At 38.4% G+C, this 27,853-nt stretch overlaps 1 protein-coding gene across 1 annotated transcript in view; it reads right to left on the bottom strand.

Annotated features, from left to right (window-relative positions):
- Btaf1 (B-TFIID TATA-box binding protein associated factor 1) overlaps window positions 1-27,853 on the bottom strand; it is an 87,158-nt gene that overhangs the window by 43,952 nt on the left and 15,353 nt on the right. Inside the window, exons 2-11 of the mRNA XM_021151415.2 lie at window positions 22,255-22,378; window positions 17,999-18,113; window positions 15,980-16,123; window positions 10,485-10,648; window positions 8,523-8,659; window positions 5,656-5,785; window positions 4,921-4,989; window positions 1,924-2,013; window positions 1,043-1,138; window positions 778-954 (exon numbers count right to left, since the gene is read on the bottom strand). Coding sequence (XP_021007074.1) covers window positions 778-954; window positions 1,043-1,138; window positions 1,924-2,013; window positions 4,921-4,989; window positions 5,656-5,785; window positions 8,523-8,659; window positions 10,485-10,648; window positions 15,980-16,123; window positions 17,999-18,113; window positions 22,255-22,378 — 1,246 coding nt within the window. The remainder of the gene's footprint in view (window positions 1-777; window positions 955-1,042; window positions 1,139-1,923; window positions 2,014-4,920; window positions 4,990-5,655; window positions 5,786-8,522; window positions 8,660-10,484; window positions 10,649-15,979; window positions 16,124-17,998; window positions 18,114-22,254; window positions 22,379-27,853) is intronic.

Genomic DNA, 27,853 nt, shown 5'->3' with positions numbered 1-27,853 from the left:
TCTGTGTAGCCCTGGCTGTCCTGGAACTCACTCTGTAGACCAGGCTGTCCTCGAACTCCAGGATGAAGCCTGACAATGGAACAAGCACTGGATTATAAAACACTCCGTTAAAAAAAGAAAAGATGTCATGTGGTTTTGACTTTTGGTACAGCCTTAAACAAGGCTTCTAACTTTTTAGAACTTGTTTTCCTGTGTGAAAATGATAAGGCTACCTTATCCTGCTTTTCTCAGGCTTCTTATAAAATATAAACAAAGAAAAACATTGGTGAATAATATAAAAAGTATACAACTGTATAGACTGCTTGCTTTGATCCGTGCTGTATGTTTCCTGTCTATATCGTCTGATATGTATCTCCTGTATAACTTATCTCACAGACCTAAGACCATGTATTCAATATTTAAATGAGTTTAAACAATTAAAGAACTATGAAATACACTGAATGAGTTGCAACAATGTAAATAACCATCTTTGGACTTCTCTGTAAAATCTATGAACATCGCCTATTTTGTGACACTTTCTCAAGAAGGCAAGCTTGAGCCTGGCATGATGACACACACAATCTTAGAATCCACGAGGAAAAGAAAAGGCAGAGGCAGAAAAATCTCTGCAATTATGAGGCCTGCACAATCTGTATAGCAAGTTCCAGGCTAGCTGGAGATAAATAGGGAAATCATAAAACAAAGGAACAAACAAGCAATCAAGCACACCCATCCCAACATCACAACAAACAAAACATCCAAAAGGGAAAAATCCCTTTCAAAAACTGAGTTAGTTACCTGACGAACTGCCAAAGCATATTTTATTCCCAGAAGACCACCATGTCTAACTTCCCACTGTTCTTGTGTCAATAATTTCAGCAGCACATCCACTGTCTTATGAACTCCTGTTTCGTTCATGTGCTTTAAAACCACACCTAACGTTTGAGCACAAGTTTCACGAACTGGCGCTACAACCTTCAGAATAGAAAGGAGTTACATATGCAGAAAATTTACTGATGTAGAATTTACAATCTGGACAAAGCTTCACTCAGATGATACTTACTTCATCAGAAACGAAGTCTCCAAATCTGTCCAATGCGAAAACACAAAGGAGTCTAATGACTAAGTCTTCCAACCACTCCTGATGCTGCTGAACCATCTATTAAATACAATACAATCATTTGTAACAATAGGTAAAAATCAACTCTGTACTAGGGAGAGAGTGAACTGTTCAGTCCAAAAATGGAGGGAAAAATACACACAACACACACACACAATATTAGGACATATTATCTTAGTAGAAAGAAGTTACCAAAGCATGTAAGAATTCTATATACCATCTTTAAATGTAATCATGTCATCTTTGATAATTATATTCAGAAGCCCTACATCAAAATTCTTATATTCATAGTTCCTATTATGTTCCTGTACTCTTAAAAAAAACACAAATTACAAGCTGGGCATTCATGAGGCAGAGGCAGGGAGATCTCTGTGAGTTCCAGGCTAGAAAGGTACACAGGGAATTCCAAGCCAGCCATAGCTAAACAGTAAGACTATCTCAAAACATCCCACACCTCCAAGAAAACAGAAGAAAAAGAATTACTTACGGTTACTCTGTGCCGGGTCTTCTGCTATCTATGCTATTTCCAGTGTTTCTTACTACACTACTGTTGCTGGTAACCAGTATTATTTTATTTATCTTACTCTCTATTGCATTATCCTGCTCAAATGCTCTTTCTACAATTTTTCCACTCTAGTGTTTCTGAAGATCTCTGTTCTCTAAACTGATTCTATAACAATAAACTTGACATTTTTTTTTACCTATTCATAGATCTTTTTCTTATGCACCTTGCATTCCAACTTCCTTACATAACTTTGTCATTTTCCCCTAAATTGGAAAAAGAGACCAACTACCAAATTAAATTATAGTCTTAATATACTTACCTCTTCTAAAGTGCTGTCTCCCATTTTACCACCACTTTTCCCATGAGCTTTAAGAATTTCTCTGAGTCCAGTACCTGCCCCATGTCGAACCTAAAAAAAACACAAGAAGCAAACATCAGGTGCCAAATGTTTAAAGAAGCCAAGTCAAATTTTCATTAATATGAAAATGTTTTGCAGTCACGGCTGATGCTACAGAAATATCTATTGAAGCATAATCATGTGCCCCTGTCAGTCTTTCAAGCAAGGTTTTACTTTGTAACCCTAACTGAGCTGAAGCTACTATGTATACAAGATTGGCCAAGAACTCACAAAAGAATAGCCTGCTCTACTTCCCTAAAGGTTTGCCACCACACCTGGCCAGTAATCATGTTTTTAAATAACATGCGTTTTGTACTGTGATACAAGAAAAGTAAAATAAACAGTACCTTTCTTACTTTCACATATGGAAGGTTTTCAAAGTTGAACAACAAAATAGTTCTTTCTCCAACTCTAGGATATAAATGCACCTAGCTTTCATTCCTCTCCCTAGTCTCTACTTAGATCAGAACTAAACAGAAAGGAAAAGGAATTGTCCTGTAGAGCCCAAATACCAATATTTTAGAAGTGCAAAAAGCAGAAACAAAAAACAAAAAACACAAAAAGTAGTCAAGTGGCAAAAGAAGAGAATTCACACAAACTGTCTAACTACTGGTGCTTTCTTATATCTGGTAGATCAGTCAGCATTCTCAGAGGTAAGGTTTGTTCTTAGATGAAAGGAAAGAAAGTCTGTACTATAGACTATAGTCATTTATTTAAAATGCTCTCTGAGCTAAGATTTAATCCTAAAAGACTCACCACCCACGCTTTTCTTTTCCCCTCTCCTTTTTTTCCATTCTGAGGATCACACCCCGGCAGGATCTCATACATGCTAAGCAAAGTGCTATACAAATGAGCTGGATCTCATGGACTCAAAGCAGGTTTGTGTAGGAGAGTGGTTCTGATGCTTTGATACCCAGTTAGTTCTTTTTTTTTTTTTTTTTTTTTTTTTTTTTTTTTTTGGTTTTCTGAGTCAGGGTTTCTCTGTGTAGTCCTGAAACTCACTTTGTAGACCAGGCTGGCCTCAAACTCAGAAATCCGCCTGCCTCTGCTTCTGGAGGACTGGGATTAAAGGCGTGCGCCACCACGCTCAGCTCACCCAATTAGTTCTTGATCAATCAATAAAGATGCTAGTGGCCAATGGCTGGGTGGAAAGAAAGAGGCAGGACTTCCAGGTTCCCACAGGATAGGAGAGAGGAGAGGGCAGGAAGAGAACGGATATACTTGGGGGGGGGGGGTGGAACAGACTCAGAGCTGCAGGGGATATCGTCTAAAATGTAGGCGGAAAGGGAAAGCAATCCAATGAAGGCAGCCAGAAAGAGTCTTGGGCAGCAAAACCAATGGGCTTCATAGAAGGTAACAGAGCAGCTAAGCTGAGGGAAGATTTAGAGGTGTTGAGCTAGGAGTAAAGAGAAGGGCATGCTAACAGCAGAAGATTTTAGAAGAGCCAGCAACTGAGCCAGTAAGGCAGGTTAATAATGAGCTAATGTGTGTATGTCTTTCATCTACAGATCCAAGAGAACCTGGGTGTACGGTAGCTGGTAGCATAGCCTGCCCAGAAGCACTGAAGCAGAGTAGAAGAAACTACACACTACAGGTTTGTTTCGTTTGCTGAATTCAAGGGCCAACTAAAGATTTGGGATAACCAACCAATAATTCAGTCAGAAGCTACATACTGAGACAGGTTTCCTACATACTGGGACAGGTTTGAAATTTTCTTTTAAGGAATACTTCGGAGGCTTAACTACCTCTGAGACTGGTTTGAAAACTACTGCTGTCTATAGCTAAACCATGCTGATTTGGGGGGAGTGGGGGTTGATCTTGAGGTCTGAGCCCAAGTATGTGTTTCTATCCACCTAGTCCCTAAAATGACTTTCTTGGTAGACCAAAACTGCCCGCTACAGACATAATATAGAGTGGACACTTGTAATCCCAGAATTAAGGAAGATGAGTTAGGAATACCACAAGTTCAAGGCCAGTGTGGACTACCATGAGATTGTCATCCTACTCCCCAAAAGTTGTTCATTTTCGAAGGAAAAGAATGTTTTTTTACTGTTTATCAGAAAAATACAAGTCTTTACAGTAGCCAAAATAATAATAAGAAATGAACAATTTGCTCCAGAATATAATTTAAAGAAAAAAAGGTTTAAAAAAAGATCTAAAAACTTCTACTTAGAAGTCAAACCTGGTGTGGTGCCATTGACTGTGGACTGGCTGGTTTGCGTCAACTTGACACAGCTGGAGTTATCACAGAGAAAGGAGCTTCAGCTGAGGAGATGCCTCCATGAGATACAACTGTAAGGCATTTTCTCAATTAGTGATCAAGGGGGGAGGTCCCCTTGTGGGTGGTGCCATCTCTGGGTTGGTAGTCTTGGGTTCTATAAGAGAGCAGGCTGAGCAAGCCAGGGGAAGCCAGCCAGTAAAGAACATCCCTCCATGGCCTCTGCATCAGCTCCTGCTCCCTGACCTGTCTGAGTTCCAGTCCTGACTTCCTTTGGTGATGAACAGCAGCATGGAAGTGTAAGCCGAATAAACCCTTTCCTCCCCAAGTGCTTCTTGGTCATGATATTTGTGCAGGAGTAGAAACCCTGACTAAGACAGACTTCTAATCCCAGCTCCCAGGAGGCAAAGGCAGAAGATCCTCTGTGAGTCCAAGGCCAGGTCTGTACATACTGAGGTCAGGTCAGCCAGTTACATGATGATACGATACCTGTCTCAAACCCCTCCATCAAGGGGGGAGGGGGGAACGACCACATACACATGGGGACGGGACACCGAGGAAGAGGGAGGGAGGGGGAGAGGGAGAGAAGGAATATGAATGAATGAATAAAAAATATACAATATACAAGTCCTAAGAGACCTGATGGAAAAATAGGTTTCCTAATAAGATTACTATCTTTGCCTGAGAGAAAGATGCCTTACCTCCCAGGAGGGATTAAAAAGGTCATTGCAAAGTTCTTCACAAAAGCTTTCCAAAGGCCATTCATTTGTCTAAATAAGAAAGAAACATATTACTATTAGATCAAAGCTTTGGATTCAAGATTTAACAATTTAAGAAAGTCAAAAACTATGTTTACTTGTAGCATTAGAAATAGTAACAAGGCTTTAAGATTTTTAAATGTTTTACTAAAGAAGTATAAGACATTTACTAATAAAATTTCGGGGCTAGAGAGATGGCTCAGCGGTTAAGAGCACTGACTGCTCTTCCTGAGGTCTTGAGTTCAAGTCCCAGCAACCATATGGTGACTCACAACCATCTGTAATGAGATCTGATGTCCTCTTCTGGTGTGTCTGAACACAGCAACAGCGTATTCACATATAATAAATAAATCTTTTTTAAAAATTCCCTTTGTTGACAAACAATATCTCGATGAATACATTTACAAAACTTAAAAACAGGGCTTGGAGAGATGGCTCAGTCATTAAGAACACTGGCTGTTTTTCCAGAGAACCCAGGTTCAGTCTCCAGCACCTCCATGACAGCTCACACTGTCTGTGACTTCAGTTCCAAGGGGTCCAACACCCTCTTCTGGCCTTCGTGGACACCAGTCATGCAAGTGGTACACAAACATATATGCAGCAAAACATCCATAAACAAAAATAAAAAAATAAGGCTAAAAATTAAAAATAATAAAGTTATAAACAATTTCAATATACCTCTTCAATTAAGGAAGAACTTTCTGGAACATTATCTATCAAGACTTTGGAATCACTTGCAGCCTGATTAATAACAACATTTGCTACTTTCCGTCTCTTTTCTTCTGGCTCTCCATCAGTGCTGTCATTGCTAAAAGAGAAGTTACCAATTTTAAAAGTATATGAAGGAATGCAAATGCTCTACAATTTGTGTCAGAGAATCCATTGTCCACACTGCATGGGTATGTTACCTTGCAGAAGTAGCTTACTCAGCAATCTTACATCAATTAAAATGAACTCATTAATACTTTGAATAAAATATACCCCACTGTTTTCTGAATTGGTGATTTTTTTTCTTTCAAATTGAATCTCACATATAACATTCTTTCATCTCTACAACCAGTTCCCTCTATTTAAAACTCTTTTAATCAAACAATTTAACTCCAGCCAAATATGACACTGTTTTAGGTTTGCAACCTGGAGAAAACTAATATGCCAAGTAATACAAGATTGTCTTATTTGTTTGAAAGAATAAGATTAAAATATACTAGCCGGGCGTGGTGGCGCACGCCTTTAATCCCAGCACTTGGGAGGCAGAGGCAGGCGGATTTCTGAGTTCGAGGCCAGCCTGGTCTACAAAGTGAGTTCCAGGACAGCCAGAGCTATACAGAGAAACCCTGTCTCGAAAAACCAAAAAAAAAAAAAATATATTTAATAAAAATTTAAAAATACACAGAAACTGACCACTGATAAAATATACAGAAAATGTGAAAAGAGTGCTATTCTATAACTTGAAGAGAAATACAATGGCTGGCTTATTAAGAACTATTATAAAGGAAAAGGTAAGTTATCTGGGTGTGGTGGCACACACCTTTTTTTCCAGCACCAAGGTGAAGCAAGACCATCCTGAGCTCAAGATCAGCTTAGCCAACAAATTGAATAAAACACAATCTATCTTCATACATCATTCTAAGAACTCAGTTTATAGTTTTACTTTCTCTGAATCACTCCCTCTCTCTATATATGTATGTTTGTTTATTTGTTTTTCAAGAAAGAATTTCTCTTCATAGCCCTGACAGACCTGAAACTAGCCCCGGAGACCAGGCTGGCCTCAAGTTCACACAGATCTGGCTGCCTCTGTTTCCAGGTGCTCAGACTCAACATCTTCAGTGTAAACTACTGGCCAACTGTTCTTGTTCTGTACGATCATGAAAAAGACTGAAGACTCCCTCAAACCCTCACTAATTCTCTCCTATTGGCTACACTAGTAAACTTGCATACTTGCACTTTCAGACATTTGTTTTTATGACTGCATTTGGAATGTCTTTTCCTAGACAGTAAGAGCCATCACCCTTCTTTCAAATCTTTATTCTAAGCTATGTGACCATCCCACCAAAAACTCAAAATCAAGTTCTGCCCATATGTCACACCCCTTCCGTGGTGGTTTGAATAAGAACGGCCCCCTAGAATCATAGTCACCAGTAAATAGCAATGTTCGAGAAGGATGTGGCAGTACTGCCTTTCTGGAGGAAATGTGTGTGTCACTTTAAGTGGAGTTTGAGGTTTCAAAAGTCTTTTTCATCCAGCTACAAACTCTTATTAAATTACTACAAGATGACTATCTCGTCTAGTTTGGGATCAATAACATTCTAATTTCTATTAAATGGGTTTTTATTTAGCTGTCTGTGCTGAATTCCACATAGGGTTTCTCCGTGTAGCCCTGGATGTTCTGGAATTCACTCTATAGACCATGCGGGCCTTTTTTTTTTTAACGATTTATTGATTTATTTATTTAATTATATGTAAGTGCACTGTAGCTGTCTTCAGACACTCCAGAAGAGGGAGTCAGATCTCGTTACAGATGGTTCTGAGCCAACATGTGGTTGCTGGGATTTGAACTCCAAACCTTCAGAAGAGCAGTCGGGTGCTCTTAACCACTGAGCCATCTCTCCAGCCCCATGCTGGCCTTAAACTGAGAGATCTGCCTGTCTCTACCTCCAGAGTGGTATGCACCACTGTCACCCTGGTTTGTATTTATCTTTTTCTCCCCACCCCCTTGGTATTCCAAGACTGGGTTTGTCTGTATAGCCCTGGCTGTCCAGACACTCACTCTTTAACTCATGGACACTACAAACACTCTTTAGCTTTATCTGAATTTAAAGAACCAAAGTACTATAATCTACAACAAAGACATAATTTACGGACTTTGTATTACTTATTAACTCATCACCTACTCAGAGATTTCTTGAATACCACTAAGAGTCTGATTTAATAGATGAGGGGCCCCAAAATCTACAACTTAGCACACACTTCAGAGATCAACCTGAAAGATGTTGTTTTGAACTAGCTACCTTTAAAGACAGATGACACTTTTATTAATTCATTCAGAGTCTGAAGACAATGTCTCCTCAGAATTCTTTTCTACAGAAAGGTTAACCTAAGCAAGTCTGGCTTACCATTCACTATTTAGCACAAGAACAGGGGATAACACCCTGACATTACTCCTCACTTAGCAAGAGCATCGTCTTGACTGCTGACCCCCAGAAGCCCTCTCTGAATTCATTCTCTAATCTTCTCCATTCGATGCACTCTGTCACCCTCCATATAGAGGTGTTTCTATCCCGTAACTAGAGTGCTCTCTCTTTACAGGTCTTCAGTCTTCATGAGAGGGTGAGTACCACTAAGGAAAAAGATAATAAAAATGAAAACAAAAAAAACTCTACTCCTATAGATTTTTCTGGAGAAAAATGTCATTCCCCAGTAACAGTAAATCCTCTGTCCTGCGTAATAAAAGTCAAGCATTACTACTCAGTTGAACAAAGGTCACCAAACGTTTAACTATGAACCAAGCACACACTGTTCCAAGTGAACAACAGGAAGATCACTACCTCTTCTCATTCGTTTCCACTGCATCCCTGGATCTCTGTTTTGCAAATAACTTGGCCATTCTTTTAGCTTTGTTCTTCTGCCTATTACTCATTCCTGCTCGGAATTCTGAATCAATCAATTCAGCTGCTTGGAGAGTCTAAAAGAGCAAAACAATGAGTTTAAACTGCCAGAAATTAAAATAAATACTGATAATTTCAATCTTAGGAGAGAAATAGTTGTATAAATTTTAATAAGGAGAGATTAAGCATTCTTTTTGATAATATTACACTATTATCTATCATGATTTTACTCTCAAGCCATATGTGCTGGAACACGTAAAATTCTAGCACTTGAAAGGCAGGAGGACAATGAGAAAGCCAGGGCTACCTAAGAAAACCTTGTCTTTAAAAATTGGCATGCCTTTAATTTCATTGGAGGCAGAGGTAATCTCTGAGTTCCAGAACATCCAGGACTACATAAAGAGACCCTGTCTCAAAAAAGTAATTAAAACTTTTTTAAAAATTCTTTAATTCTCTATTGCCAACTGACTAAATCTTGTTTCATAACTTTTCTGTACTCACAGGTATGACATAAGTAGTCCTAACAAGGATAGAGTTTCTGAAGAGCTGAGATTTCAAAATAATCACAATATCATCAAAAGTTATGAAAATAAATACTTAATAAAAGAAACTTATGCTTATCATATGGTGATGATGAAGAGAAATAAGGATGAGGAAGAAGAGGAAGAAAGGGAAAAAGAAGAGGAAGAGAAGGAAAAGGAGGAGGAAGAGGAGAAGAAACAGCAGCAGCAGCAGCAAGAGAAAAGAAGAGTGATAGTCTTAAGTGACTGGTCCAGTATTCTATCAACTTAGCCACATGATCCTTTCCTCAGAGCCACTTCCTTCTTGTTTTGGTCTTTTTCTATTCACTGAAGACACTATAGAAACTGTGTGATAAAGCAAATATACCTGGAAGCACTCATGGACTGACCACACAAGCACATACATACACCACACACATAAATGTGTTTAATCTACATATACTGTTAAACTATACTTAGTTGGGGGAAGAACAATTGTCTTGAATGGGCACACACAATAGTACAGTATACACAAATTTCAGTTAATAAAGTACTTGCTGGGTAAGCATGAGGAATTGAATTTGAAGCCCCAGCACTCACATAGAAATTTTAGGAAAGATACACAAGTAACTCTAAACAGATTTGCCTATAGGAATACATAAGTTTGTGTTTCTAAATTATTGGTAAGATAACTCTGTGGAGGACTGGGGAGATGATGGCTCAGCTGATAAAAGTGCTTGCTATTCTTTTTTTTTTTTTAAAGATTTATTATTATATGTACAATGTAGCTGTCTTGAGACACATCAGAAGAGGGGGTCAGATCTTGTTACAGACGGTTGTACACCACTATGTGGTTACTGGGATTTGAACTCAGGACCTTTGGAAGAGCAGTCAGCGCTCTTAACCACTGAGGCATCTCTCTAGTCCAGTGCTTGCTATTCTTGCAGAGGATCTGACTTGGTTCCCAGAATGTACAGTGTAGCTTATAGCCATCTATTGATTTGATTTGTTCATTCAATTATCATCTTACATTTTTATTCTTGTATTCTATTTTCCTGTTTTTTAAAAAAAAAAATCTTATTTCCTCTTTATTTTTTAGAACATGAATGACAGTTCTAAACATTTCTTCAGATCTGTGACAGTCCTTTTCCCACTCTCAAAAGATTACTTGTATTCATTTAAGCAAGTAGGATCTTTTAGTACTAGTGGCACTGAACAGTCTAGCAGTGTGATGTAAAGGAGACTGGCCAGATTCTCAGCTTAAGACACTGACTGAGTCAAAGTGGCACTAACAGCAACGAGTAGATGTAAGCACAGCATTTTTCTTGTGCAATTGCATAGCGAGATGAAGCACACTCTCTGTGTTGTTACTTGCAATCAAGTAACGCAGTGTTTTACCTACAGATTGTTTGTTTACGAGGGCTGCTGAAGTCGGGGTGTAATCCAAATCCTCATCGTTGAAGAGCTCTTCAGTACTCATTCCAATTGCTTCTCCCATATTAAGTCCAAGTTTCTTCTGTAATAATTTCCGTTGGCGTGCTATCCTCTCTTTAGGATCCACTTCACCTATAAACAGAGAAGAAATACAATCACCCCCCAAATCAGTTACCATGGTTTTACCAGCCAGGCAGTGGTGGTGCACACCTTTAATTCCAGCATTAAGGAAGCAGAGGCAATCAGATCTCTCTAACTTCAAGGCCAGCCTGGTCCACACAGAAAAACCCTGTCTCAACAAACTTCCACTACAAGAAAAAAAAAAATTATTAAAAAAACACATATTGTCAGACATTTGCTTGGTTAATTTTAAGTTATACCACATGCCTGTAATTCCAGTACTCAGAAAGCTGAAATAGCAATACAGGGCCAGTCTAGGCTACACAGTTGAGGCCAACCAGGGTTACATAGTTTAAATTCAAGGCCATGCTGGATTAACAGTAGCATTGTCTCAAAGTAACAAATTTAAAGCCAGGAATGGTGGTGTAATCTCAGCACCAGAGGAACAGAGGCAGGTGAATGGATCTATGTGAGTAGGCCAACCTAGACTACATAGGGAGTTCCAGGATAACCAAACCTGCATAATGAGACCCTGTTTCAAAAACAAACAAACAAAAAACAGAAACAACAAAACAAAACCAGAGACTGGCAGAGTGGCACTCAGGACACAGAGACAGGCCAACTAGGTCTACTAGTGCTGACTAATGAGACACGTCAAAAAAGGAATGAGGGGAGAGACAAAAAAGACAGACAGAAAGACAAACAGAAAAACATGCAAGCAGGTAGGCAGACAATAAGCACAATAATAATGAAGGTAAGCACCTTTGTCAGGTATGGAGTCTCAGGGTTGTAATGCTGCTACCTAGAAGGCTAAAACCATTCATTCCTAAGGAAACCTGTCTTACTTTATAGCTACACACCTTGTACCTTCTCTAAAGGATCCCGACAGGCTATAATACCAAAATCTAGATTCTGTTTGACAGAAGAGGATGGACAAATGAATGTTTATTCCCAGAGTGCTCTTTTATACGTTCTTAGAAAAGGAAATTAAAGTAGGTAAGTTTTAAAATGTCTCAAGCAATGCACCACCACCGCCTGGCATAATAAAATTTTTAAAAATTATAACTTGGCCTTAAAACAGCTAGGATAATTTTTAAGCTCTCTATTAAAATACTTTCTCAAAAAACAAACAAACAAATTAACAAAACAGTAGGAAGCAGGCTGGTGAGATGGTTCAGTGGGTAAGAGCACCAACTGCTCTTCCGAAGGTACTGAGTTCAAATCCCAGCAACCACATGGTGGCTCACAACCACCCATAATGAGATCTGATGCCCTCTTCTGGTGCGTCTGACGACAGCTACAGTGAACCTATACTAATAAATAAATCTTAAAAAAAAAAAAAAAAAAAAAAAAACAGTAGGAAGCAAAGGCAGGTAGATCTCTATATAAGTTTTATGTCACCTTGGTCTACATAGGGAGGAAAAGAAAAAGAAACAAAAACAAACTAAACAAAACAGTAATTATCTCCAGGTAGGTAGCTGGCTCAGTGGGTAAAGGAGCTGTTCCAAGCCTGGGGAGCCAACTTTGGTCCCCAGCACCCACAGGGTGAAAGAAGAAAACTCACTCCTGCAAGTTGTCCTCTGACCTCCATAAGGACACCTCGGCCCTTGTGTAGCCACTCATACACATGCACAGATGAATAATAGAATGTAATTTAAACAAAACCAATAGTGGAACTAAAGAGATGGCTCAGAGGTTAGAAATACTTGCTGCTTTTCCAGAGTCCTCAGCATTCAGTATCACTCACAACTACTCTAACTCCACATCCCAGAAATCCAAGAGAACAAAATTGTAAATTGATAACGTCTTCATTTAAAAACTTGTTAAAACAGAACATTAATTAAGCTTACATATGAGTAAGAGCTAAAGTTAAAAAAAGAAATTAGAACAATGCATACTGGTAAATGGTCTTGATTTAGATTTTCTTACATATGACACACAAAACTGAAAAACAAAAGAAAATAAATAAATTGAACCTAATAAGATTATACTTTATGCTTCAAAGAATATCATCAAAAAATATGAAAACAAGGATTGTAACTCAGTGATAAAACACTAGCAAAATATATGCAAGGCCTTGGGGCTTAATCCCCAGCTCCCCAATAAGAAAAGAAAAAGAATATTGCCGAGAAAATAAAAGGGCAATTCACAAAATAAACGAAAATATGAAAACCATATATCTGATAAGGTACTTATATCTACTACATTAAAGAATGCTGCTAAGTCATAATAAAGGACAAAATGATAAAGTCTCTCGTAAAAGTATCTTTTATTCTCCTGTAGTAATTGTCTGTCTGCTAACCTAGGCCTAGTCTTGGAAGCTTCTAGCCTCCATACAATCTTAGGCCTAGAATGTTTTCAGCCTCTGAGACTTGCTGCTGAATAAGATCGCCCCTTCCTTGTTCTTATCTCTGGCTGGCTGATTCAATTCAGCTGTTCTGGCTCTAATTCCTCTCCAAGCTGACTGATTCAATCTAACACACACCCCCAGCCCACACCTCCTTTTCTCCGCCTCTCCTGAATTGCTCTGCTTGGCCTCATACTAACTTTGGAAATCTAATCTTCTGGCTCCTTCTGTCTTCACCTGTGTCTAGCTTGTTCTCTGCCTGCAACCTGTCTCTGTACAACAGTCCTGGTAAAACTGCCTTCTTCCTCTCTTCTCTCCCTTAAGTAGCCCCATTTTCTTCTCTCTTCTCTGTGAGAGTTGGGCATATCCTACTTTGTCAAAATCTTTCTCTGACTCATCACTTTGTCTGCCACTCAATTAGACATCACTTTCAAACATGGGTGCTTCCTTCTACAAACTAACTTTACCTTCACTGTTTGGAATTAAAGGTGTGTACTAAGTGCATGTCTGTTTTCCAGCCAGAGGGATTAAGTTATGTGTGAAGGCTGAGCCTCACTACAAGCAGAAACAGATCTTTTCAATAAATAACATAATCTTGGGGATCACAGTGTGATCAAATATCCTGCAACAGTCTCTGAACAGACATTTCTACACAGAAGAGATAAAAATGGACAACAGTACATGGAAAGAAAGATGCTTAACATGACTAGTCAGCCGAAAAGAACAAATAAAAACCAGAGATAGCAGTCACATTAACAAGTATGGCTAGCATCAAAAGTTAGACAATAAAGTATTGGCAAGGCTGTAGAGAAATTTGAATTCCCATATGATGTTGGTGAAATATGGTAGAGCAACTTTGTAAAAACTGATAGTTTCAACCAGCCATTGTGGTGCACGCCCTTAATCTCAGCACTAAAAGACACAGACAGGAAGGTCTCTGTGAGTTTGAGGCCAGCCTGGTCTACAAATCAAGCTCCAGGGCAGCCAGGAAAACCCTGGTAGTTTCTACAGAAAAACACGGTTACTATATGACTCAGTATTCTACTCCTAAGAATGAAAACATATTCATAAAAAAAAAACAACTTTTAAATGATTTACAGTAACTTATTCCTTTTAATACTTATCTTTTATTTTTAATGTGTATGCAGGGGAGATAGGTGCACAGAGCAGAGGCACTGGATTCCCCTGAGCTGGAGTTACAGGTAGTTTCATCATTTGACATACAGGCTCAGAACCAAACATGGATCCTCAGCAGAACAATACACTTTAAACAGTAAGCCATCTCACTAGCCCTAGGCAGAAGCTTATTCTTTACAGCCAGAAAATGGAAACACCCAAATGAGGAAAAGATAAGCAAAACATGGTATCCACACAGTAGAATATTACTCAGCCATAAAATATGAGTGTCTCATATTCTTAAGGTGACTACTATCAAAAAAAAAGAAAAACAAACAAACAAACCTAAAAATGGGGCTAAGAAAGACAGCACCTGATTTCAAGGGCCTTCAGAACCCTGGCCTGATAGCACACACTGGGGAGGTTGGACAGAAGGAACTACAAAGGGAGTTCCAGGGCAACCAGAACTTTGTTACACAGAGAAACCCCATCTTGAAAAATCAAACCAGAGTTCTCTGGAGTTCACTGGCCACACAGCCCAGCAACTTCCAGGAAAAGCTGAGACCTTGTCTGAAAAGTCAACATGAACTACAGGAGGTTACCTGACCTCTGGCCCTTATGAACATACACGTGCACATACACCCACACACAAACACCCAAACAAACGTGGGAAAAGGAAAGAAGAGGTGGGGTGTAACTCACTAGTAGATCTTGCAGCATGAATGATGCCTTAAGTTCAGTTCCTTAGCATGCCAAAAAAGTTCTGGCTACAGCATGAAAGAAATGCAATCCCTTGGATCCCACCAAATTGCAATTGGTGACAATATGAAATGATGCAGGCACTATAGATAACTTAGAACTTCCACCTGATCAGCAACTCACATCATCATAAATATGCAAAAGAAATGAAAGCAAACAGCTGGAAGGCTAAGCAAGTTGATAAAGGTACTTGCCAACAAACCTTATGACTTGAGTTCAATCCCTAGAACCCACCCAATGGAAAGCAAGAATAATTTCTCCTAACTCTAAATGTGCAGCATGATACACAAGCTCCTTATCCTACATATATACACATACAATAATAAATGGCTAAAAAAAAAGAAAATCAAGTTTCACAGACCAGAATCAAAATGATATTGATATCATCTATCCCTTAAAAATCTCACAGTGTAGCTTTGTCTGGCCTAGAACTCATTATGTAGACCAGGCTGGACTGGAACTCAAAGAGACCCACCTGCCTCTGTTGGGATTAAAATATGTGATACCATACCCTGTCCCCTTTTTAAATTAAGAAGCAACCAAACAGACTTTTTTCTACTCGAGGCCACAATCTTGACTAGGAAAACCATTTATTTTCCTGTAATCACTCTCTTTGATTCTGGATTTTTTTCATGCAGGATCTCCCTATGTTACACAGACTAATTCCAAATTTCTAGGCTCAAATGATCCTGTTTCAGCCTCCAAACGAGCTAGCATTCTGAGGTATGAGCCACTGCACTCAAGGTATTTAACTGCCTTTGTATCTAATATATTCTGAAAGCTTAAAGATAATGAGCCATTTACCTACCCAAGGCTTAATTTTAACTTCAACTTTTTACTTCAGACATAAGCACAGGTTCCAACATTACTCCAAACATAAGATACCACAACAATAAAATAACCTTCAAATTCCCGGGACTGTGGAGACACTGGCCCAGTTTGTACTGGTTCTTCTTGCTGCAGCTTTAGAATAAGCACTGTTGGTCACTTTGTCTACCGGTAACTCCCATACATAAAAACTTCAATCAATTCACATTTCATCACTCCTTATACATTACACAGCACAACAAAGTATAAATTAATTTGAAAGGAAGAATTCAGACTTCTCCAGGACTACTAACCTGATTTTTCATCTTGGACTTCAAATTCTGCACCAGCAGACCCCAAAAGTGATGCCCCATGCTGTAACAATCTGCATATATCAAATCTGTCAAAATTTAATCGATCTGTAGTAGATGAATCTTCCATAGAACTCTCTGTGGGTTCTAGATGAAGTTTAAAAATATTATTTGACCATATAGTCAAAAAATCAGAATGAAAGAACATGGCATAGTGTTACCTGCAGAATCGGCTAATATTTAAGAGAAACAAATAGAAAAACTACTGTGATTTATCTAGTCAGTTCTTAGTTATCTGAAAATCAACTACTAACTTGGTGACTCCCCTTCTACAAACCCTAAAAATGGTAAGGGGTATATATGTGTTTCTAACCATGAAAGTATGCTATAGGAAGAAATGCATCCCCATGGTGACACATATGTTAAACATTATACTTTAATTTACTGTTTAGGGGTAAAGACCTCCAGGGTTACAGCATGAGGTAACTGTACTGCTAAATCTGAAGACAAACGTGCACAACACGTATTCATAAATAAGTTAAAAACTGTCCCTCCCTAGGTCTGAAGGACAGCCAGGATAGAAACAAGTCATTCAATAGGACTTGTTTGCCATACTCTACTTGTAAACTCATGACAAGTCACTGAAATTATACACCCATTTGAAACCCAAGATTACCTTCAAAATGTTCTACACTCTTCCCAAAAAAGGCCAGCTGCAACTGTTAAACTACTGCTTACTAATACAATGGTCAATCCAGCATTTGCAGTCATTTGCTGTAAAGAATAACTGCTTAACTTAACACAAAGGAACAAAAACCTCATGAATGTTTTCTTATAAGCAGTTTCAGTAGAAACTTTAACACTAATATAATTAGTTTAATTAAATGAACTACACTGTGTCTCTTTGCCAATATAATTGGAGATAATGAACTGGAAATGAGAAGGCTCTGGGTTTATGTTTGTAAAGGCAAATAAACACAAAAACTCAAAATAACACATCAGAAATAAAAGCAAAAACTTTTAAGAAAGATAAGATTTATATTAAGCAACTAAAAATTAGTCTAGTTGGAGGCTGGAGAGATGGCTCAGTGGTTAAGAGCAATGATTGCTCTTCTAGAGGTCCTGAGTTCAATTCCCAGCAACCACATGAAGGCTTACAACCATCTGTAATGGGATCTGATGCCCTCTTCTGGTGTGTCTGAAGACAGCTACAGTGTGAAATAAATAAATCTTTTTAAAAAATTAATGTAGTTGCTCCTTATTGAAGTCTCAATTAGGGAACATTCATTATAAAAAACAAACAAACCAAAACCTTCAATTAATGCCTGAAAACTGAACTTGTAATCCTGTCCTTTGATAAGACTTCCTACTACAACATAAATGACACTGTGTTGCTGGATTCTAAAACATGAAATTTAGATAAAATAATACATAATAAAAGTTTCTTTAATTAAAATGTATGCCTTACAGCTTTTTCAAAAACATATGGTTTGCTTTAAAACACAAGCATAGGCAATCATAAAGTAAGCACAATCAAATTTTACCTTTATACAACATCTAAAGAGAACAACAACGAAAACCCATTAATTTGGGATGGCAGAACCTTTCATCCACAAGGCACTAGGTTCAATCCTCAACACCACAAAATCAAAACAACAAACAAGAAGCCAAAGCCTCTATAACAAGGGAAAACATGACTTAAGAATTGCCTTGCCAAGTACTCATATATAAACTAAAGTTTAAAAAAATACAACACTATACAATCTTCTAAACAACAGTGAAAAAGGAATTGTTTCAGAAATATTCATTCCTTAAAGGGAAATAATACATTTAGTACACTATAGGATTAAATAATTTTAGAAATACATATGAAAACATTGTTTACCCAGCAGTTCCTCTTTTTAAGTTTAGTGGCAAAAACCAACAATATTCATCCCTTTATATCAAAACTGAAATTACTAAACCACATACTTCATCTACAGCTATGTTTTATTTCAAACTACTTTTCCACTTTAAAGGCACCTTGTTTGGTTCTTGGCACTGGATTCCACTCAGGCACGTTTTTCACTATAGCTTCAACAGCTTGTCCTGCTGCAATCCGGGTATCCCAATTTGTACTCCTTAAATATATTAATACCTTAAAATTATAAAATAAAATAATTACATATCAAAACAAAACTTTGCTCCAGGTAACCAGAAAAAATATTAATTTGTTACTAATTTATAACATGGGATCCTTCAAATACATATAAAACATTTTTAAATTATTAAACTAAAAAAATTGATTAATCACAGAAAATATTATCACTTTTTGGGTTTTTTGTTTGTTTGTTTTTCTGTTTTGTTTGTTTTTGTTTTGGGGGTTTTTTGTTTGTTTAACGTTTATTCGGCTTGCACATGTGTGGAAGTCAGAGAACAAATTGCAGAAATTGGTTCTCTCCTTCCGCTATCTGGGTCCAGGAACTGAACTCAGGTTACCAGGCTTGGTAGAACGCTCCTTTACCCACTGAGCCATTTCTCTTGCCCTCACTACCATCTTTAAAAGGGAAAAGAGAAAAACAATAAAATATTTAAAGGCACTTTTAAAATAACATCACTATTTAATAACTGAAAAGCTAAATTAGACTGGCTCATTTAGTAAGTAAGCTACAGCCAGGCAAGCATTAAGACCTAAATTCAATAATCCCCAGAACCCAAGTAATAAGCCAGGAGTGGTGGTATTTCTTTACATTACATAACAAAGATATACTACCTATACATAGTTTTGATTTTGTTGTTAGGATTTGTGTTTTGAAGACAGTGTTTCACTGCGAAGCCTTGATTGGCCTGGAGAGAACTATGTAGACCTAGCTGCCCACAAACTCATAGAAATCCACCTGCCTCTGCCTTCTAAGTGGGATTAAAGGTGTGCACCACCCTGACTAGCATTCTTCTTCCTAGATATTTGTTCATACCTGTTGTTCACTATTGGGGTACTTCTTTTTGTACCTCACTGAACACTTTGTATAATATGGAATTAATCTTCTGTCAAGTTGATAATGTATACTACATTTATGTTTGTCTTTTGACTATGGTACATTTCTTACTATTAGAAAACTGAACGTATTTGATCATTTTAAAAGGGGAAAGGTAGCCGGGCGTAGTAGCACACACCTTTAAACCCAGCCCTCGGGAGGCAGAGGCAGGTGGATGTCTGAGTTCGAGGCCAGCCTGGTCTACGAAGTGAGTTCCAGGACAGCCAAGGCTATACAGAGAAACCCTGTCTCGAAAAAAAAAAAAAAAAAAGGGGGGAGGGTTGGGGGGGGGCTGAAGACACTGTTTAGTGGTTAAGAGCACATGCTGATCTACAGCAGACCTCACTGTGGCTCCTATCATATCAGGTGGCCCACAATGCCTTAACTCAAATTCCAAGGGATCCACAACCTAGGCTCCACAAGTAACTGCACACACGAACATATATGCCAGCAAAACACCCATATACATAAAAACAAACTTAAGGGCTGGTGAGATGGCTCAGTAGGTAAGAGCACCCGATTGCTCTTCCAAAGGTCCGAAGTTCAAATCCCAGCAACCACATGGTGGCTCACAACCACCCATAATGAGATCTGATGCACTCTTCTGGTGCATCTGAAGACAGCTACAGTGTACTTACATATAATAAATAAATAAATAAATCTTTTTAAAAAAAATGTTTAAAAAAAAAAAACTTAAAGAAAAGAAAGAGAATAGACCAAAAAATATATCTCCATACAATAAAAAAATGTACATAAAATTTTTATGGCAGCATTTTTTTCACAACATAAAGCCCATCGGCTGATTAACATATAAGAGGTATACACTGTGTAAATTCTGTCCATTCATATCCACAGAATTAAATATCATTTTGCAATATAGAGGAATAAAACACACTATAAAATGAACACAATATTTTACATGAAACATGTCATAAGAGATCCCACACTGCACAATTTGTTTTGCACAAATAGACATATATACAAAGTTAGCTAAATGACTGGGAGAACTGAAGATGTGATTAAATATGGAGTATGTGCTAAAGCAACTGCTAAGAGAAATATGGCATCTTTCTATTGTGATAAAAACATTTTAAAATTAAATTGTTGTACCTAATGATGGTGGTAAAGGCTTTAATCCCAGCACTTGGGAGGTAGAGGCTAAGTGTATCTCTGAGTTCTGAGTTTAAAGCCAGCCTGTCCTACAGAGTGTGTTCCAGGACAGCCAGAGCTTCTCAGAGAAACAATATCTCAAAAAAAACCCAAAATAAATAATAAAAAAAAAAATTAGATTGCTGTGATGCCTGCTGTACATAAAATGATATACTAAGTATGGAGAAACATACATCTAATGGTTGTAAACTGGATGGGAGTGTTTACTTCCTTTTATTTTATACATTAAGTATTTTCTTGTATGTACACATGCATGCATGAATGCATGCATTCATGTATGGACACTTACATGTGTGCCTGGTGCTTTTGGAGACCAGAGAGAGAATAGGATCTCCTATAAGTGGAGTTACAGAGTTTACGTGCTACCATGTGCATGTATGGAAACCAAAACCCAGTTCTGCAACAGCAGCAAGAATTCAAACTCTAAGCCATCGCTCTGTACAGCCACACCAACGAGACCAGGAAAATGTTAAGAGTAAGAGTTGAAAAGAAAGAAGACAAGAAGGCGCTAAAGACAAACATTTTAGAACAATTTGATAGCAGTCAATGTGTTGAAGTCAGAATTAAGAACAGAACTCCTGGGCTGGAGAGATGAGATGGCTCAGTGGTTAAGAGCACTGGCTGCTCTTCCAAAGATCCTGAGTTCAATTCCCAGCAACCACATGGTGGCTCACAACTGTCTATAATGGGATCTGATGCCCTCTTCTGGCATGCACATTTACATGCAAATAGAATACTTAACTACATAAAAATAAATAAATCTTAAATTAAAAAAAAATTAAAAGAAAACTCCTGAGCCAAGCAGTGATGACGCAAGCCTTAATCCCAGCACTTAGAAGGCAGGGGTAGACAGATCTCTGAGTTCAAGGCCAGCCTGATCTATAAAGTAAGCTCCAGGACAGTCAAAGCTACAAGGAAAAAAAAAAAAAAAAAAAAATCCTGTCTTGAAAAACTCAAAAGGAGGGAGGGGGAGAATACTACTCTCTTGGAAGGCTAGAAACCTTTCAGTTCTCAGTTCTCCACTCCACTCCTTACAGGTGAGTAAATAATACCTAATATGCATCCTTTTCCATTCTGAGAATGAGGGGCCTACAGGTACCAAGTCAGTCTCTTCATCTCCATCTTGGTTAGAAAGTCCAAATAATGTGTAACCCTGTAGCAATCACAAGTATACATCTGTATGTACTGAAGGGGATTTATAACTTTGACTCCTATGCATCATGGAGAGACAAGTGAGAATGAAAGGTGAGGGTTGGTTAGACTAGACTCCCTTAGGGCTTCCACTGTCTGGGCAGTCATATGCTCCCACCATCCCAAAGTTATCACTGCTTTATTCTGCATGCCAAGGAATTTAACATTTGTCAAATATCAATGTATAGGTACACTTTAACATACCCACAGAGTTAAGCAAAAATTCAGCCTTTGCATAGGCAAAAACATATACTAAGATTACAGAAACAGTGACCTACCAAAGCAGAAAAACTCCCATTCCTAACAGCTCAGTCAGTATCTTATATATTCAAATATTACCCATGAGCACTCACCCATTTGAAAACTACCAACTGTCATATAATTACTAGCCATTAAGAACAAGTTAGACCACTAACAAACCGGATTAACAACTTAGTTCATTAACAATTTGGGTCAGACTCAAATTTGTCAAACAAGCAAAAGTTTCAATATCTGACACATCCCTTAAACAACTAAAACTGATTTATCTTTTAAACAAATAGCAATTTTGGAAAATATTTTGAGAACTAAAGATATTTAATGGAATTTAGAGACCACAAGGTCACTTAGGACGATTTTTACCTTTCCTATTGTTAATCTGCCCACAGACACGTTTTTATACTTGATTTACATTAAGAAAACTCTGAAAAAAAAAAAAAAAAAAAAAAAAAAAAAAAAAAGCCGGGCGTGGTGGCGCACGCCTTTAGTCCCAGCACTCGGGAGGCAGAGGCAGGCGGATTTCTGAGTTCGAGGCCAGCCTGGTCTACAAAGTGAGTNCCAGGACAGCCAGGNCTACACAGAGNAACCCTGTCTCGAAAAACCCCCAAAAAAAAAAAAAAAAAAAAGAAAACTCTGAGTTCTTACCTTAGATAACAAATTATTTAATTCATGAGGATGAAGCTTCACCACTTCTCCAAGTTGCTGTGCAGCAGCTTTTCTTGTAACTGGAGTAGTACCAGTATCCAGTAAGATAAAAAGACGATCAAGCCTATAACAGCAGAAATACAACAGTTAATCTGAATGTGTTTCCTCCTAAGCTTGAGCCAGAAAACGTATTCAACCTGTAAGCAAAGCCCTACACTGGGAGCCAGGTGTAGCAGCATGTGTCCGTTATCCCACACCCGAGAAGCCCAAGATCAAGAGTTATAAAGGCCAACCAAATCTACAGAGAAAATTCAAGGCCAACCTGGGCTATACAAAACCTTGCCTCAAAAAGATTAAAAACAGCTGGGCGGGGTGGCGCACGCCTTTAGTCCCAGCACTTGGGAAGCAGAAGCAGGCGGATTTCTGAGTTCGAGGCCAGCCTGGGTCTACACAATGAGTTCCAGGACAGTCAGGGCTACACAGAGAAACAAAAGATTAAAAACAAAAAACAGAAAAACCTTAAAAGCTGTGGGTATAAGAAATGCCTATCTTTCCTCTCAAGGAAGAAGAAGGAACGGGAACCCACAATGAACTTGGGGTGGTAGCTCATGCCTATAATCCTAGTAGCGGGGAAGGAGTCAGTACTGTCTGACCCAAGGCTGCTAAGCTATGTAGTGAGTTCTAGTCTAGCCTGAGCTCAATTTTAGTTTTGAGAGCTTGTCTCAAAAATAAATAAATGAAATTTTAAAAGAGCTAGCAGTAATGAAAGATTATAACTTGCAAAATGGATAACATGGCTTGGTTATAAGGTTAACTTAGAAATAGTGGGAGGCCCAAGCACAACTCTAGCACTTGGGAGAGAGGCAGAGGCAGGCTGGCTATAAGGGGAATTATAAATTCCCTTCAACACATACAAATATGAACTGTGTGATTCGTACTATAAGGGTTGACAGTATTAGACATTATCTGGATGTTCTAGCCAGCACTGCATAGAAAGACCTTGTCTAAATAAATGAATAATAAACTAATGAAAGAAAGAAAAGGACAAGAAATACAACTACAGAAATAACGTAGAATCCTTGACTGTATAGTGCAACAAAAGTCTTGGGTCAAAAAAATTATGGGACTAGCAAGGCATAGGGGTGCACAATTATTTGAATACTCAGAGGGCTGAAACAGGATGGCTGTGAGTTCAAAACCAGCCTGGGCTACATAAAAAGAAAGTACAAAGGAAGCAGGCAGAAGAGAGCAGAGCATACCAAATGTAACTGGGGTTGTGGATTAGGAAGACTAACCTGGCAGTTGTAGAAAGTCTTGTAGAGAATTTAACCACAATTCATACAAAAACCCAATAGTGATGATATAGAAGCAAAACAAACATCTAAACAAAACACGCACAGTGTGGTAATTAAGCAAAACACCATGGGTATTGAAAGAACATAAGATTTTGAATCTTGGGCTGGAGAGATGGCTCAGTGGTTAAGAGCACTGACTGCTCTTCTGAAGGTCCTGAATCAAATCCCAGCAACCACATGGTGGCTCACACATCCATAATGAAATCTAACGCCCTCCTCTGGTGCATCTGAAGACAGTTACAGTGTACTTAGATATAATAATAAAGAAATCTAGCCGGGCGTGGTGGCTCACGCCTTTAATCCCAGCACTCGGGAGGCAGAGGCAGAGGCAGAGGCAGGCGGATTTCTGAGTTCAAGGCCAGCCTGGTCTACAAAGTGAGATCCAGGACAGCCAGGGCTATACGGAGAAACCCTGTCTTGAAAAACCAATAAAAAAATAAAGAAAGAAAGAAATCTAAAAAAAAAAAAGATTTTGAATCTTAGAAATGAAAGTATCAAGGAGGACTTTGTGGCACATACTTATAATCCCAGTACTTAGAAAAACAGAGCGGAATGATCAGTTCAAGACTGAGACCAGCCTGGGAGCTACAACTGGGTTCAAGACCAGCTTGGGCTACATATTGGGACTTTGACACAACTCCCCATCCCACACCACCCCTAAGAAGAAAAAAGATATCATTTAAAGAAATCAAAAAGGGCAGCTGAATAAAACCAAAAACAGAAAAGATGGCAAGCTTACTAGTGGCAGAAAGAGTCTAAGTAGGAGAGCACCAAAAAAAAAAATAAATAATAATAATAATAATAATAATAATTGGAATAGAGTGTTAACGTTTACAAGAGTTGGAAGGTAAGGTCATCTGCAAAGGTGATAAACATGACAATTAACATATTCCTGAGCTTGCAACATATGAGAGAGTGACACAAATCTAAACCCTAGTTCTGCTGCTTCTGAGCAAGGTATGCGATAAAATCATACTAGATTATGCTTAGAGTAAGGAGGGTGCACAAAGTCACAACCCACCTACCTATCCACATACCACACAAGGCTAGCTAGCCTTGCCACACTAACCCACTGAAGCAAAGTGAGTGCCATGTCTGTAGAAAAGGGCTTTATATTTGAGATATATGGATAGTTTAAACAAAATGGATGGGAACAATGAGCAAGATTACAAGAACTGCCCATCTGACATAAGGGGAGAGCTAGAGAATATAATTTTACATTCACCTATGAGGAAGAGAGAACAAACAAGGTCCCAAAGCTAGGCATAAGCTTTAAGCATTAATAAACTAAAAGGTTTATAATACTTCTGGGATTCTTTTTTATCTTACAAAGAACTAAAAAGGTACAAATTTCTGAAAGCCTTTTATTTAAGAAAAAGGGAAAAAGAGGAGAAAAGGGAGAAGAAATTTTAAAAAGACTATTGGGAGCTGCAGAGATGGCTCAGAGGTTAAGAGTACTAACTGCTCTTCCAGAGATCCTGAGTTCAATTCCCAGCAACCACATGGTGACTCACAGCCATCTGTAATGTGATCTGATGCTCTTTTCTGGTGTGTCTGAAGACATTGACAATGTACTAACATAAATATAAACAAAATCTTTAAAAAAGACTATTAGAAGACAAATGAAATACATGAATGTCTTTTACACCAAGAGCAAAACAGAACAGGTTAGGTAGCCCATGCCTAATGACAACACTCAGTAGCAACAAGGCTAGTGGATCTGAGTTCAAAGCCAGCCATGGCTGCACAGTAAGACAAAGAGGCAAAGAGCAGAAGCATGGCATTTTTAAAATGAGTCATATTAAGCACAAAATCATTAGAATTGGTTAGAAATATAACTAAATATATCTTTTTCTCTCACTATTAATGCTACTGAAATGTTCAACTGTTTCATAACAAAATGCTGACACATGACTTACATTTCATAGTTAAGGCTATTGCAAGAAAGATGTAGCTTAAGAAAATTCCTTCAGGCAATTAAAGCTAAAGGCAAATAAATGCAACACAGCTTCTAAAAGAAATGTAAAAATTAATTTAGGGGCTGGTGAGATGGCTCAGTGGGTAAGAGCACCCGACTGCTCTGAAGGTCCAGAGTTCAATTCCCAGCAACCACATGGTGGCTCACAACCATCCGCAACGAGATCTGATGCCCTCTTCTGGAGTGTCTGAAGACAGCTACAGTGTACTTATATATAATAATAAATAAATCTTAAAAAAAAAAATTAATTTACACAGCCGGGCAGTGGTGGCGCACGCCTGTAATCCCAGCACTTGGGAGGCAGAAGCAGGCGGATTTCTGAGTTCAAGGCCAGCCTGGTCTACAGAGTAACTTCTAAGACTAGTGAGTTCTAGTTCAGGGGTAAACAGAGAAACCCTGTCTTGAAAAACAAACAAACAAATAAATAAATAAATAATTTACACATGCATTGTGCAGGTAGACTGTATTTTTTCTTGTTCATTCATGGCTATATAAACACTTGCCTTTACCCATCTGTGGAATATAAAATATACTCCACAGGCTAATGTGTCAAAAGTTAGACCACTAACATATGGTGCTATTTGAAATGGTAGAAACTTCAAGAGGTGGGCCTAGCTAAAGGAAGTGGATGACTGGGAATATGTCTTCAAAGGGTATCTGCCTCTTTCTCAGTCTTCCTTTGTCTGTCTAGGGTGAGCAATTTTGCACTGCCAAGCCTTTTATTCAAGCTATTCTGCCTTCCCATAGGGCCACACAATGGAATAAGCCAGCCATAGCCTGTAGCCTCTGAAACAGTGAGCTGAAGTACTTCCTCTTCCTAAGCTGTCTCTCAAATACCTGACACAATGACAAATACTGATTGGCACACCATTCATTCTGTTTTTTGCCAAAGGGTTGGTAGAAAGATTAGGATTCCAAAACAAAAGAAAGGAAGATTGTTTATGACCACTGGTATTCTCAAGAAGTCCTAAGGTAAGGTCAGACTTAAAATCCGTGTACTATAAACAGCTTTCATTCATTCATTTTATATGTGATTCTCAGGTCTGAGCCCTTCCACTTATTTTCATGAGACTGATAATGTCAAGAGTTCATGAACACCCACTGTGATTCTTCAAAACAGATACCCTTGAAGATGGCAACAAACACCTGCATGTTGCTATTCAGAACACCTCAGGCTCAATGACAAAAAAAAAAAAAATTCAGGAAGTTTTAGGAGACCAGTCAGTAAGATGGCTTACTAAGCAGGCAAACGCGCTTGCCAACAAGACTTGAGCTCAATCTACATAAACCACATAGTTGAAGAATAATATCCCACAAATTGTCTTCTGACCTCCACATATATACCATGGCATGCCCTGTCCCCCCAAATAAATGTTTTTTAAAAGAATTTTTAAGCATGCAAGAACAAATACACAACAAGTGGTTTGGGTTTTTTTTTTTTTTTTAAGTCTCACTGTTAAAAATCCAACCAAATATAACTTCCTACTTAAGAGCCTTTATTTAATGAACTGCAACCTCTCTTGGCCCAGACATGCATTTTAAATCTTAAATTTCATGGAAAGCAAAATTGGCAAATAGTAAATATCTTTTATCATAAAGAAACAGTTGGGGGACCGGATAGATAGCTCCGTGGTTAAGAGCACTGACTGCTCTTCCTGAGTTCCTAAGTCCAATTCTCAGCAACCACATGGTGGCTCACAACCATCTGTAATAAAATCCAAGGCCTTCTTCTGGTGTGTATGAAGATAGCAACAGTGTACTCACACTGTTCTGGCTGGTTTTGTGTGTCAACTTGACACAGCTGGGGTTATCACAGAGAAAGGAGCTCCAGTTAAGAAAATGCCTCCATGAGATCCAGCTGTAAGGCATTTTCTCAATTAGTGATCAAGGAGGAAAGGCCCCTTGTGGGTGGTGCCATCCCTGGGCTGGGAGTCTTGGGTTCTATAAGAGAGCAAGCTGAGCAAGCCAGTAAAGAACATCCCTCCTTGGCCTCTGCATCAGTTCCTGTTTCTTGACCTGCTTGACTTCCAGTCCTGACTTCCTTTAGTGATGAACAGCAGTATGGAAGTGTAAGCCGAATAAACTCTTTCCTCCCCAACTTAGTTCTTTTTTTTTTTTTAAAGATTTATTTATTTATTATTTAAAGATTTATTATTTAAAGATTTATTATTTATTATTACACTGTAGCTGTCTTCAGACACTCCAGAAGAGGGCGCCAGATCTCGTTACGGATGGTTGTGAGCCACCATGTGGTTGCTGGGATTTG

This window comes from Mus caroli, chromosome 19, assembly GCF_900094665.2.
Source record: "Mus caroli chromosome 19, CAROLI_EIJ_v1.1, whole genome shotgun sequence".
In the NCBI taxonomy this organism is placed as follows: Eukaryota; Metazoa; Chordata; class Mammalia; order Rodentia; family Muridae; genus Mus; species Mus caroli.
The sequence above is the reverse complement of the archived record's forward strand: the minus strand, read 5'-3'. Positions and strand labels throughout refer to the sequence as shown.